Source organism: Lynx canadensis, chromosome E3 (genome assembly GCF_007474595.2).
Source record: "Lynx canadensis isolate LIC74 chromosome E3, mLynCan4.pri.v2, whole genome shotgun sequence".
NCBI classification, from domain to species: domain Eukaryota; kingdom Metazoa; phylum Chordata; class Mammalia; order Carnivora; family Felidae; genus Lynx; species Lynx canadensis.
The window spans coordinates 15550207-15564291 of NC_044318.1; the positions used below are offsets into that span (position 1 = coordinate 15550207).

At 41.9% G+C, this 14085-nt stretch overlaps 1 protein-coding gene across 4 annotated transcripts in view; it reads left to right on the top strand.

Moving 5' to 3' along the window:
• The window catches only part of IQCK (IQ motif containing K), a 129294-nt gene that overhangs the window by 27326 nt on the left and 87883 nt on the right, over positions 1–14085 (top strand). For all 4 annotated transcript variants that reach the window (XM_030301016.1, XM_030301018.1, XM_030301017.1 and 1 more), the window contains 2 exons: positions 5756–5808; positions 5944–6021. In XM_030301016.1, coding sequence (XP_030156876.1) covers positions 5756–5808; positions 5944–6021 — 131 coding nt within the window. The remainder of the gene's footprint in view (positions 1–5755; positions 5809–5943; positions 6022–14085) is intronic.

Sequence of the window (14085 nt, forward strand, 5' to 3'; positions counted from 1 at the left end):
CAGTCATTTATTGTAGTCTTTTATTTTTTAAATAAAATACCCAAATATCTTTTAAAAAGTACAAGGGCTCTGGTCAGTGAAGGAAGAAACTCTGTTTCCTGACCTTGACCAATAAGGGAATTAGAAATACCATCCACTTTTGTTTGAAAAACTTTTCTAAGGAGTGGAAAAAATAGATTTGTCACAGGAAAGGTGTGGTGGAATTATTTTAGCGTTACTCCTTTTACTTCAGAACACTTTTAGAAATGAGCACGTGGCCCATGCTGAAAGTCTTGGTCTATACTTTGTGTTATGAGTGTATTTTTTTTTTAATTTTTTTAACATTCATTTTTGAGAGACAGAGAGAGAGCGTGAGCTGGGGAGGGGCAGAGAGAGAGGGAGACACAGAATCCGAAGCAGGCTCCAGGCTCTGAGCTGTCCGCACAGGGCCCGATACAGGGCTTGAACCCACAAACTGAGATCATGACCTGAGCCGAAGTCAGACACTTAACCAACTGAGCCACCCAGGTGCCCCATGAGTGTGTATTTTTAAGTTCTTTTGAGAAGTATTATTTTTCTTTAATGAAATTCTAATGCAGTCGGGGAAAATGTAACTTCTGTTTGAAGTTTGCTGTGATAAGTATTTTGGCATCTGGCTGTAGTCCAAGTGAGTGCTCGTTTCTAGAATCAGTTATCACTTTTGTCTTGGGGGGCTGGTTCTCAGGCGTCTGGAAGTTTACTGTAGAGAATAGCTATGTGGGAAAGGAGGCTATGACATTCTAAGTGCATGCCACACCCACAGCCTTAACTTCAGCCCTCTGTCCCTGCTTTGTCCATGTCCCCATTACCCTGGCTACAAGTGATTGAGCCAAGAATAAGTGTCACACCCTATGGGCAGCCACTTGAGAATGCCAAGTGGCTATGAAATGATCTGGTACAATTGCTCTGCCCAACAGGGATGGCCCATTCTGAGTAGTATCTTACCAATCCAATCAGATTCTTCTGGGGAGTAGCGATGCCACAGGGCTGAGTCCCACGTAGATTGAGAACCAGAACTGTTGTTGAGCCACAAAGCTATAAGTAGATGAGGCTACTGTGATTAGCCAGACCTGCGCCCTGAACAGCCATGGACCCTGGTCCACTTCTCCCTGAGACCTGCCCCCAGTCAGAGGAATTCCCATTTTCCTTCCACGCCTTCTGCCTTTACACTAACCCCGTGTGCGAGACTATATTCGTGTTCAAAAATATTTGTGGCCTCTCTCTAAGGGAGGCTTGTCCATGTGACTGCTTTGGTCAAAGCAATGTGTGAACGTGACATATGTCATTTCCAAATACACACTCTAAGAGTCAAAGCATGGTTCACCATGTCGTATTCACTTAATGTGATAACTAGTGCTATTTTATTTTATTTTTTTTTTTAATTTTTTTTTCAACATTTATTTTTGGGAGAGAGAGAGACAGAGCATGAATGGGGGAGGGGCAGAGAGAGAGGGAGACACAGAATCGGAAACAGGCTCCAGGCTCTGAGCCATCAGCCCAGAGCCTGACGCGGGGCTCGAACTCACAGACCGCGAGATCGTGACCTGGCTGAAGTCGGACGCTTAACCGACTGCGCCACCCAGGCGCCCCGTTCTAGTGCTATTTTAGAGAGAAGCTCGTGAGCCTGAATCCCAGAGTAAAGACAACGTGAAGCAGGGAGCTATAGCTGATTGAAATGTTCATGTAACATGAGTGAAAAAAAAGCCATTGATGATATAAGCTTCTCAGATTTAGGGGTTGTTTGCTGCAGCAAAATCTATCCTAAACTGATTTGTGAAAAATACCCAGTAACCAAGGTAACCCGAACAGATTTCTAAACCTTGCAAACCCAAAGAATCTCAACAAACACAATGCCATAGCAAGCCACACTTCAGTGCACTAACCTCACAGCATGTGCTTTTGACCTTTCTGGGGTGGAATTACATTCATTACCGGATGCAGATTCAGTGACTTTCCAATGCAAGTAGTTTCTCTTTCTAGTCTCTGCACTTCTAGTCTGCTTCTTATGGGCGTACCCAACATGAACATCGGGGCAAGGTGCTGTCTGGGTTGAACTCCAATTTCTGCCTTTTCTCTCTTTGGGGTTTCAGTCTTTTATGATGATGTTTTCCACCCCCGAATTTTATTACAAAATTTTTCCAGCAATATAGAACAGTGGAAGAATTTCAGAGGGAACATCCACATATTTACCACCTAGATTCTACAGTTACCATTTTGCTTTATTGGCTTGGTTGCATATCTGTCCACCAATCCATCAGTCCATCCGTCTATCCATCTACCTTGTTTTTTGGGTGCATTTTAAAATAAGTTGCAGACTCATGATGACATGATGATGTCTTTGTCATTTAGTCTTTTTCCTTTTAATTCTGGATTTTTAAAAATTGCTTTTTAACCTTGTTTGAGGTTGTCTTAACTGTTTCCTCTGCTTGCTGAAACTTGCACATACTCACCCTTTAACAATCATGAACTCAGTATGTTTGTCCGCATTACGTAAACCCTGGGTGCCCACACTTTCTTAATCTCACTCTTTAATTTTTCTATTACTTCCTCTCTTATCTCTTCACTCACCACAACTTTTCATTTGCTCTCCCTTCTCTCTTTCAGCTCCCTGGCAGATAATTTTTAAACTAAACAACAGCTGAACAATATCCTCACTGTTCCACGTGTCTGAGTATGCACGGCACGTCCACACTTGCTCAGATCAGAAGGAAAACACAATTTCTTCCATTTTATTTCTTTGCATCAAAAGTGATTAAATCTGTCTGCATGACCTTCATACATCAGACCATTGGGCTATTTTAAAAGTCTATTTAATAGAGTAAGTCAAACTGCATTCCCTTGGTAGAAGGAATCTTTACCACCAAACACTGCAGTAAATGCCAAGGGAACAATGCATCTTTTATGGACAGGAAAGAAAGAGACACTGCCATCTTACAATTGCTGGATTGTTTAAATTATACGGCAATCCATGCTAGATACATATTTGCATTGTTGTACAAGTATTTTCTTAGTTGGGTTAAAGATGGCTTTTTGAAGGCAACCCTACTGTTGCAAGGCAGCCTTAGAAAACCCTGTTACATGCTCCATTACATTTAATTTTATTACCCTGGCCAGCAGTGTTTCAATTTTTTAATAAAAGGCTATCAGCAAGGAGGTAGAAGACTGCAAACAATCTCCAGCAACTCGGGAACTGCTCTGTTTTATGGACTAATGGCTATAGTAAAGCTTTCAGTAAAAAATTTTAAGCAGCACTTTCCTTTTTGGTGAGAATCAATTTCACAACAGTTTTTTTTTTCAACCTTATCTAAGATTATAAAGCTGAGTTGGCTATTTTCAAGTGAAGGGGGGGAAAAAAAGAAAAAATAGAAGGAACATTTTCATGATAAAATATTAGAAGAAAATGAAGAGAAACTATCCAGAATTATATTAGCAATCCTTAGTTGGGTTTTTTTTTTTTTAATGTTTATTTATTTTTGAGACACAGACAAAGTGTGAGCAGGGGAGGGGCAGAGAGAAAGAGGGAGACACAGGATCTGAAACAGGCTCCAGGCTCTGAACGGTCAGCATAGAACCCGATGTGGGGCTCAAACCCATGAACACTGAGATCATGACTTGAGCCGAAGTTGGACGTTCAACTGACTGAGCCACCCAGGCGCCCCAAGCAGTCGCTAGTTTTAAATATCAGAATTCTTGGGGCTCCTGGGTGGCTCAGTAGGTTAAGCGTCTGACTTCAGCTCAGGTCATGATCTCGCCGTTTGTGAGATCAAGCCCCACATTAGACTCTGAACTAACAGTGCCAAGCCTGCTTGGGATTCTCTTTTTCTCCGTCTCTCTCTGCCCCTCTCCCGTTTGCATGCACTCTTAAAATAAATAAATAAACTTTTAAAAAAAGATGTCAGAATTCTTGTAAGTAAGCTCTTTCTTGCTTTGATGTTTGAGAGTTGAATGGTGAATTCATTCATTCATTTACTTACCACCCATTGATCACCTACTCCATGCAAGGCACTCAATTAAGCACTAAGAATATAAAGAAAAGAGACATGTGCCTTGTCCTCAAGAAGTTTATAGTTAAGTGGGGAAGATAGACATGTGGGCAAGTATTATGTTATGGTTATGTCTGAGGTGCTATGACAGAGTGGCAAATGAGGAACTGAGGGTGGGGGGCTGGAGAGTTTAAGCTGAGGAGGGTGAGAATGGTCAGAAAGTCTTCCTGGAGGCATCTAGGAGGACAAGTGGGGGTTAGCTGATTGGAGAAAAAAAGGAATAGGAGTTAAAACTTTTCCTGTTGTAAGCAATAAACAACCCAATATAAACTGGCTTAATCAAAGAGAGACTAGGGATGCCTGAGTGGCTCAGTCAGTTAAGCGACTGACTTTGGCTCAGGTAATGATCTCACAGTCTGTGAGTTTGAGCCCTGCATCAGGCTGTGTACTGACAGCTCAGAGCTTGGAGCCTGGTTAGGATTCTGTCTCCCTCTCTCTCTTCCCCTCCCCCACTTATGGTCGCTCACTCACTGTCTCTCTCTCTCTGAAAAAATAAATAAGCATTAAAAAAAAATTAATATAGTGGCTCATGTACCTGAAAGGTCCAGGGAATTTGGGCTTTGGAATTTGGGTATAGCAGGATCTAGGGTCTAGTACAGTGTCATTAGAAATCTGCCATTGATGGTTTAGCCAATAGCATCTCCCTTCTTACTTGCTATATTACCCCAAATTTATTCATTTTCTTTGGAGTTGCTGTGCCCTTCAGGAGTGGCTGGACGCAACTAATTATATTTGTAATGATCCTATTTCCAAATACAGTCACATTCTGAAGTTCTGGGAGTTAGGAGTTAAACGTATGAATTTGGGTCGAGGAGGACACACAGTTCAATCCACTACACCCTGTCTATCCTCCCTGTCTCAGATCTCCTGCTGGTACCTCCCACTGGCTGGACCCACCTAGTGAGTAAGGGAGCCTGGTGGAAGTGAACCATAAAATCAGCCTCCTGAGGCACAGAACCGGGTGGGAGAAGTGTAGACCTGGAGCCACTGTTGGGTGGACAACTGGCAGGGTCAGCCACACTGGCCAATGGCACCTGCATGCTTGGCTTCTACATTGCAAGATGGTACCCAGACCCGAAGTAGTGCTGTTGGGAGGGTTCGAGTGGACTGGGAGAAAGCAGTAAGTACAGTTACTCAGAATCAAGTTCCAGATTTAAATAAAATCCTTCTGTGACAATTCCAAAAGCATGTAGTAAGCCTCCTACTATGTGCACTGTCTTTTATTAGTCCCTGCTATCAGAAAATGTGCTAATCCAAAGATGACTGGAGAGGGGTGCCTAGGTGGCTCAGTTGGTTAAGCTTCTGACTTCAGCTCAGGCATGATCTCACAGTTCATGGGTTCCAGCGCCACGTCAGGCTCTGTGCTGACAGCTTGGAGCCTGGAGCCTGTTTCAGATTCTGTGTCTCTCTCTCTCTGCCCTTCCCCTGCTTGCACTCTGTCTCTCTCTCAAAAATAAATAAACATCAAAAAAATTAAAAACAAAAAACAAAAAAATAAAGATGACTGGAGAAAAGTCTTCAGAATTCTTTACATCACCCCAAGCTACTGTTTGTTGATGTACTTATAAACCTCATAAAAGACTCATGCATATTTCATCTAACCCAAAAAATCAATTAACCTCTCTTTCTTTGTCCTACTCAGACATGTGGACAAAGAGTATAATTTAATTCTCTCTTCTCTTTTCTCTCTTTAGAGAAAAAGAACCAAATTCATTGCCTGTGATTTTCTGACTGAGTGGTTATACAAGTAAGTTTTGCATGTGTTTGAATATTCAATGACCCTAAGGATTCAATAGTGTTCATTTGCAAGCAGAATAGCAACAATTGACTTGAATTTTTGCTTATTGTTTTCTTGTCAATCAAAATATGGCATCGTTACCAGTCAAAATCCAAAGAGGATAGGGGAGTCTTTCACGGAATTCTTCTCCATTCCATTTGTGGAGCAGTGGCTGAAGCATCAGTAAGTACCAACACAAGGCCTCAAATAATTTATTCCTATTTTAAGACTGTGTTAATGATAGTTTTCTCCAATCCAACTAACTCATGTAATCCATCCAGGACTCCAGGTCAGTTTTATTCGTGGTTCTTGTCTCTAGCTATTTTCAGTCCAGGCTAAGAGCATCCTATCCGTGGTGATTATTCTATAAGCACTTCAGAAATAAATCAGAAAAGTTAAAAAATTCTTATCCTAAGTAATTCATCTCTCCGTTCTCTCTCCTCATTCTTTCTCTCTTCCTCCCTTCTTCCCTGCCCCCTCTCAAGGTTATTATGTCTCAAGAAATAGGACTAAACTTTTTTAAATACTGATTTTTAGTTATATGGATCAATTCTACATTTAAAATATTAGAACATGACAGATAAATTTAAAATTCTCCTTGACCATCATATGAGTTCTTCTCTCCTCACAAAAGTAATCAGTTTAGTCTATAGTCCTTCCAGAGCTCTTAAGGTTGGTTAACCATGTAAAATTAGATTATATCATATAAAATTAGTAGTACTATTTGCTGTGAGTGATTTCTCATCAATGTAATGATGATGATGGCAAATAACATTTATTGAGTGCTTATATCATTGTTCTCAGCATTTAACACTAATGAACTAACTTGATCCTGATAACAATGCCATTACCAGCCCTATTTTGCAGATGAGGAAATGCATGCATTATTTTGCAACTTGCTTTTGTTTGCTCTCAAATACATGCTTTTGAGATCTAGCCCTGTTGATTCAATCACACCTAATTCCTGCCTTTGATGGTGTTATAGTATATTTCATCTCTAGATTTGCATAATTCACTCATTCATACAATAAGTATTTATTGAGTACTACGATACACCAAACATCACTCTAGGTGCTGGAGGTAAAGTACCTTCCTTGCCTTTATGGAAGTTATATCCTAGTGGGGGATGACAGACAATGAACAAGTAAGTGCTATAGGGAAAAAGAAAGCAGAGAGGGGGAATGCAGAATATCGAAGGGGCTTAATTTTGCATAGGGTGGTCAGGAAGGATCTCACCTGGAAGATGACATTTAAGCAATGGTCCACTATTTTAGATCATAGGTGGAAGAGAGGTCAATTTAGAGAAAATGATGTATATTTAACTGGTTGCTTTGAAATGTTTTCATGCCAGCCCTTTGTGAAAACAATGTAAGGAAACCAAGGCATTGGAAAATTAAGCAAGGCTTGTAAAACCTCATATTAAACAGAATGAAAGACCTTAAATTAGACCTTTAGCCCTCAAATATCACTTTTTTTTGTTTGTTTGTTTAGATATGCCCTTCCTGAGAATGCCAAGTTGAATAGACTCTTGACTGACTTTCTTAATTTGGAGAATTAAATATACCCCAGATTTTACCAGGGTTTTAAAAGATTTTTTTTAAGTACTCTCTGGGGGTGCCTGGGTGGCTCAGTCAGTCAAAGCGTCCAACTTCGGCTCAGGTCATGATCTCAGTCTGTGAGTTTGAGCCCCGCTTTGGGCTCAGTGCTGAGAGCTTGGAGCCTGGAGCCTGCTTCTGATTCTGTCTCCCTCTCTCTCTGCTCCTCCCCTGCTCACGCTGTCTCTCTCTGTCTCTCAAAAATAAATAAATGTAAACAAAAAAAAATTTTTATTTAAGAAAAAGTACTCTCTGCACCCAATAACGGACTCAAACTCACAACCCTGAAATCAAGAGTCATATGCTGTACCAACTGAGCCAGCGGGGCACCCGTTATCAGTTTTTTAAAAATCAGGGGCGCCTGGGTGGCTCGGTTGGTTAAGCATCTGACTTAGGCTCCGGTCATGATCTCACTGCTTGTGGGTTCCAGCCCCATGTCGGACTCTGTGCTGACAGCTCAGAGCCCAGAGCCTGCTTCAGATTCTGTCTCCCTCTCTCTCTGCCCCTCCCCCACTTGTGCTGTCTGTCTCCTTCAAAAGTAAATAAACATTAAAATAAAAATAAAAATCTGAGACTAGCAAAACATTGAAAGGAGAATGAATGATATTGGAAAACCGTGTTTTTTTAATTAGCTTCCAAACCTGTGCCTAATTTTGCCCACTATGAAAATGGAAGGCCCATAATGTATTGAGTATAAATGATTAATAAGTGGAAGAGTTTGCATATATTTTTCTAAGACAAGGTTTTTTCAGTATCATTCTCCAAGTTATTGCTTTGCCTTGAAAATGAAGCATTTTCTCACTTCTGATAGCCAATGAAAAAGAATCTTAAAGATATGAGAACTTCTCTAAATAAGAGTCCTCTCAAATCCCTAGTCATTTATTATAAAAATATCTTCTGGGGTGCTTGGGTGGGTCAGTAGGTTAAGTGTCTGACTTTGGCTCAGGTCATGATCTCACGGTTCGTGGGTTCGAACCTCGCATCACGGTCTGTGCTGACAGCTCAGAGGCTGGAGCCTGTGTCAGAGTCTGTGTCTCCTTCTTTCTCTGCCCGCCCCCCCCCCCCCCGCCCCGCTCGCGTTCTGTCTCTCTCTCTCTGTCAAAAATAAACATTAAAAATTTTTTTAAATATATCTTAATTTAAAATGGTTGCTCACGTCCTCTGGCAACTCATATAAATACACTAAGAAGTAGCAAAACTGACCATTTGACTTTAACTCCACAAGAACAGAAATACAAGAGCTCTCTCCTAACTGGCATTTGTATCCTCTATTTCTGTAACCTTTCAAAGAGATGCCAAGAAGTGTGATAAAACTTTAAATTATATTAATCTGCTTTTTTTTTTCAATGTTTATTTATTTTTGGGACAGAGAGAGACAGAGCATGAACGGGGGAGGGGCAGAGAGAGAGGAAGACACAGAATCGGAAACAGGCTCCAGGCTCTGAGCCATCAGCCCAGAGCCTGACGCGGGGCTCGAACTCCCGGACCGCGAGATCGTGACCTGGCTGAAGTCGGACGCTTAACCTACTGCGCCACCCAGGCGCCCCCTATATTAATCTGCTTTGATGCAATAAGTATTTTATTGAACACCTACCAAGTGCAATGCACAGAGCCTGGTATTGTGGAATAAATAGAGATCAATAAAATACGGGCTCTGGCTTTGGGAGTAAGAGAGACATATTTACAACTAAGTATAGTTTCTGTAGCAAGTGTTCTAATACAGAGGCTAAAGCACTGAAGGGAAATGGGGAAGCACAAGACCATTCACAGACCCTCCTGATAGGCCTGGAGCCAGCCCAGTTGGGGCAGCAGCCAAGCTGGTTGGTGCCCACATTTGGTCTTGAGAGGGAAGGACTCAGGTCTTGTATCCTTCTCAAAGATACCAGAAGAGTCAGAGAGATAAGTAAGAACCAATGTTCTTAAAGAGAATGAGAGCAGGAGCTGGAAACAATATCTAATCCAGGTTTTTTGAACCTTAGCACTATCGACATTTAGCACCAGATAATTCTCTGATGTGGGGCTGGCCTGTGCATTGTGGAATGTTCAGCAGCTTCTCTGGCCTCCACCTACTAGATGCCAATAGCACCTCCCTAAAGCCATCACCATCAAGAATATCTCCAGACACTAGCAAATATCAGGGGCATGAGGGATCGAGTGGGGCAGGGAGACAACAAAATAGCCTCTGGTTGAGAACCTCTGACCTAATCCAGTGGTTTTCTACCCTGGCTGCACGTTAAAGTCATTTGGGGAGTTTCTGTTGCCTGACTTCCCCAAGACCTATTAAATCAGACCTCTTAATTCAGGGTATAGCCCATGTATTGGTTTGTTTGTTTGTTTGTTTGTTTGTTTGTTTGTTTTTAATAGCTTCCTGGGTGATTCTAATATATACCCAGAGTTGAGACCTCATCCATAGAGCAGAAGAAATACTGTGTTCAAATAAATAATATAATTATGTTATACTATTAATAAAAAGTATACTTGAAGTAGTAAATAGTATGATTTCACCATTCCTCTGCTAAGCACTTTTACACATATTATCTCATTTAATCTTAGTGCCAAAACTGAAAGGAGCCGGAAGTTGTAAACGAAGTAAGGTTGGTCTTGGGCAAATATGGGGATTGTTGGGGGCAAAATAAATGGGCATTTTGAGTAGGGCTTAAGGGTACAGATTGGAGGAAGATGAATTTTGAGGGTAGACTTTGTCAAAGTTTTCTAAAGGAAGCAAAATATAAACTAGCACTTCCAGCAGTTCTGGGCTGAGGTTAAGAACATGAGCTCTGGGGACAGACAAACCAGTGTTCAAATGTCTCCTCTACCAGCTTACTAGTCGTATGACCCCGGGTAAGTGTTTTAGCTCCTCTTACCGTGTAACAAATTACCCCAGCACTTAGTGGCCTGGAACAGTAAACACTTGTTAAATTCTCACAGTTTCTGTGGATCAGGAATTGAGGTGCATGCTGCTCAGCTGGGTGGTTCTGTTTCAAGGTGTCTCATAGGCTACAGTCAAGACGTCGCGGGGGCTGTAGTCTTCTGAAGACGTGACTGAGCCTACAGGAGCCACTTTCAAGTTGGCTTACCCACACGGTACCACATGGTGCCACACCCACCCACAGGCTGAAGGCCTCCGTTTTTCTCCACACGGACCTTTCCATGGGCTGCTCGAGTGTCATCACCACATGGTAACTGGCCTCTTCCAGGGTGAGAGACTCGAGACCAAGAAGGAAGCTGCAGTGCCTCTTGTGACCCAACTGGGAAGCCAAACACCTGCACCTTCCACCACATTCTGTTCATTAGAAGTGAGTCACTAAGTCCAGCTCATGTACCACATGCAAGGGGAGTGTGATTAGGCTCCACCTTTTGAAAGAAGGAGTATCAAACCACACGCGGACATATTTTAAAAGCACCCCTGCAGGTCACTCTCCAGGCCTGTATCTCCTCGTTAGTGAAATGTGATTGATGATCATGAAGATGCGGTGAAATGATGCACCTACACATAAAATCGTGAACAGGCCCAGTCTGGAGCAACATGTGCCTTCCTAGTGGCCACTGTTGCCATCAGAGGACACCGTGGACTTTAGACGAGACATACAGCAGAAAAGGGTACTCATGGCCAAAGGCAGGAAGGTGGGAGAAGGCAGGACTTGGTCCAAGCACAGGAAACCGGCATAGCTGACTCATAGAGCATGCCAACATATAGGGAGGGGATAGGAGATAAGGCTGGAAGGGAGTCAGGGGATGGATTTTGGTTTAATGTAAAACCATCAAGTTTGGGCATTATTCCATAAGCACGAGAGAGTATTAAAAGATTTTGGAGCAGAGGCATACTGTGAGCGAGCTGCTTTGGCAGAATAACTCCCAAGAGTGCAGCGGACCACCTGGTTCCAGCCCTAAGATCTTGAACTGGGACAACAGGAATGGAAAGGAGGACCCTGTGATAGGTCCAGTGGATGGATGGCACAGGGTGATGAGTTTGGGGGTGAAGAAATGTGCCTGAAAAGGGGAGATTTGCTGGGCGAATGGAAGCCCATGATAGAAGCAAAGAGACGTGGCTGGAAAATCAGGCTCAAGGGTAAAGATGAGGATTTCTGTCTTGGGCACATTGAGATTGAGGCGTCCATATTGGAAATATCGGTCTGAAGCTCAGAAGTGGAGTCTGGAGAGAAACGTTGATTTTGGAATCAAGATCCCCATGTCAAATGTACAGCTACAGCTGAACTTTGGAGTGCCCCAGAGTTGGTCCAAGGGTTCAATGAAGGAGGCACTTACTCTAAGTCATGTGGTTGGCAATGGTGACCATGCCTTGTCTTGTCTGCAGAGCAAATCATTGTTTCCACTTAGGTTATGTTGAGTTGTTCAGTGGGGAGGGAGTTGGGGTATATTAGTTTTCTCTTGCTGCTATAACAAATTACCACAAAGTTTTTAACCAATGCAAAAGTTATTATTGTACAGTTTGGAAGTCAAAAGCCTGACATGGGTGTCCCTGGGCTAAAATCAAGGTGTTGGCAGGGCTGCATTCTTTCATGGAGGGAAATGTGTTGTCTCTCTAGGGGAGAACACATTTTCTTGCCTTTTGCAGCTTCTAGATGCTGCCTATATTGGCTGGTGGTGACTTCCTCCATCTTCAGAGCCAGCAATGTTACATATCTCTGATCCTGTCTCCTTAGTCACATTTCTCTGACTCTCTTTTGCCTCCCTCTTTGACTATTAGGTTACATTGGCTCACCCAGATAATTCAGAATATTCTCCCCATCTCAAGGTCTTTAATTTAATCACATCTGCACAGTCCTTTTTGCCGTTGTAACATAACATAGGTTATAGGCATTATGATTCTTTCATGTTTGGGTGCCATTTTTCTGCCTACCTCAAAGAGTAATGGAGAATATGGGAAAATTGGAAGTCCCTCACTGGTAGAGATCACCTACATTTTCTTGGGGATCACTGACGTTTTGGAATGGTATTATGGGTTTTGCGAAAATGATACATGCTCAGAGAAAAAAGTAAAAGTATGAAGAAAAAGGTACAAATCACCTAAGAGCCTGCCTCTCAGATGTAACCATTGTTGACATTTTAGTGAACTTCTTTTCAGAGACTTCTATGTGCATATATACACATATATTAGGTATAAGAAGATGTATGTCTTCTTCTGAGACCAGAACTACAAGTAAGAGGAAATTTGGGGTGAAGCGGAAAATCTGAGCAAGTTCATGGTGGGTCCTGTCATCCTGATTGTTCATTTAGGTGTAGAGGCATCTGCTGTGAGGGAGGCCCAGGCAGGTTCTGGAGGCTTGTGGGGGAGGAAAGGGGGTGTACAGCAGCTGCTGTGGTGAAATTGGTAGGGAATCAACTAGGGATAAATAGGGATGGCCCAGCTGATGGCCTGAATTTGTGGTGCATGTAAACAGCCTGCTTATGTGATTATCACCAGCAACCCTCTGCAACCCTGGAAAGGGGGGTGGAGAAAGCAGATGGTTGGGTAAAATCAGGGCTGAAGACTAGCAAAGCTAATATTAAGTGGAAAGTCTAGACTGGACCTAGGGGATCTTAAATAAAGGGGAAGCATCATTAACTTTTCTAAGAATAATATCTTACTTTTTTTTTTTTCAAAAACTACCATATTTTTTGAATTATGTTAACAATTTAACCACCAATTTTCAGAAAGAGAAAGAAATACTACATTATGTGTTCACTTTAGAAGTGAGAAACATACCAAACTTGGAGACACTAAAATGGGGTTCATGTGGTTTTTGAAATTTCAATAGGTAGATTTTATATGGATCATGATTCAAAGGAAAACTAAAAAGAAAAATTAGGAGGCAATTGGAAATTTGAATACTTAATAAATAGTTAATGATATAGGGGCGCCTGGGTGGATCAGTCAGTTAAGCGTCTGACTTCAGCTCAGGTCACGATCTCGCGGTCTGTGAGTTCAAGCCCCGCGTCGGGCTCTGTGCTGATGGCTCAGAGCCTGGAGCCTGTTTCAGATTCTGTGTCTCCCTCTCTCTGCCCCTCCCCCGTTCATGCTCTGTCTCTCTCTGTCTCAAAAATAAATAAACGTTAAAAAAAAAATTTATTGTTTTTTAAATAAATAGTTAATGATATAGGGGCACCTGGGTGGCTCAGTCAGTTAAGCGTCCGACTTCGGCTTAGGTCATGATCTCACTGTTTATGGGTTTGAGCCCTGCATTGGGCTCTGTGCTGACAGCTCAAAGCCTGGAGCCTGCTTCAGATTCTGTCTCCATCTCTCTGACCCTCCATTGCTCATGCTCTGTCTGTCTCTCTCTCAAATATAAAAAACAAAATGTTAAAAAAATATTTTTTGAATAGTTGATGATGTAAAGAATTATTCTTTTATTTAAGGTATGATAATAATTTCATAGTCACAATAAAAAAGTTACTGCTTTTTAGAGAAACATGCTAAAATATTTATGAATGAAATATGAAATGGTATGGTGTCTCTGGGAGGGTTGGGAGAGGGGAGTTACATTGAATAACTGACATGCAGAACAGTAGAATTGAAGCTGGCTGATGGTGACGTGGGTTCATTTTTGTTTTCTTGTCCACTTTTTTATATCTTTGAAATTTTCCATAATAAAAAGTTAAAAGGAAAAGAAACAATGAGATTTTTCAAAGCTCCTCATGACCACTTGAATGA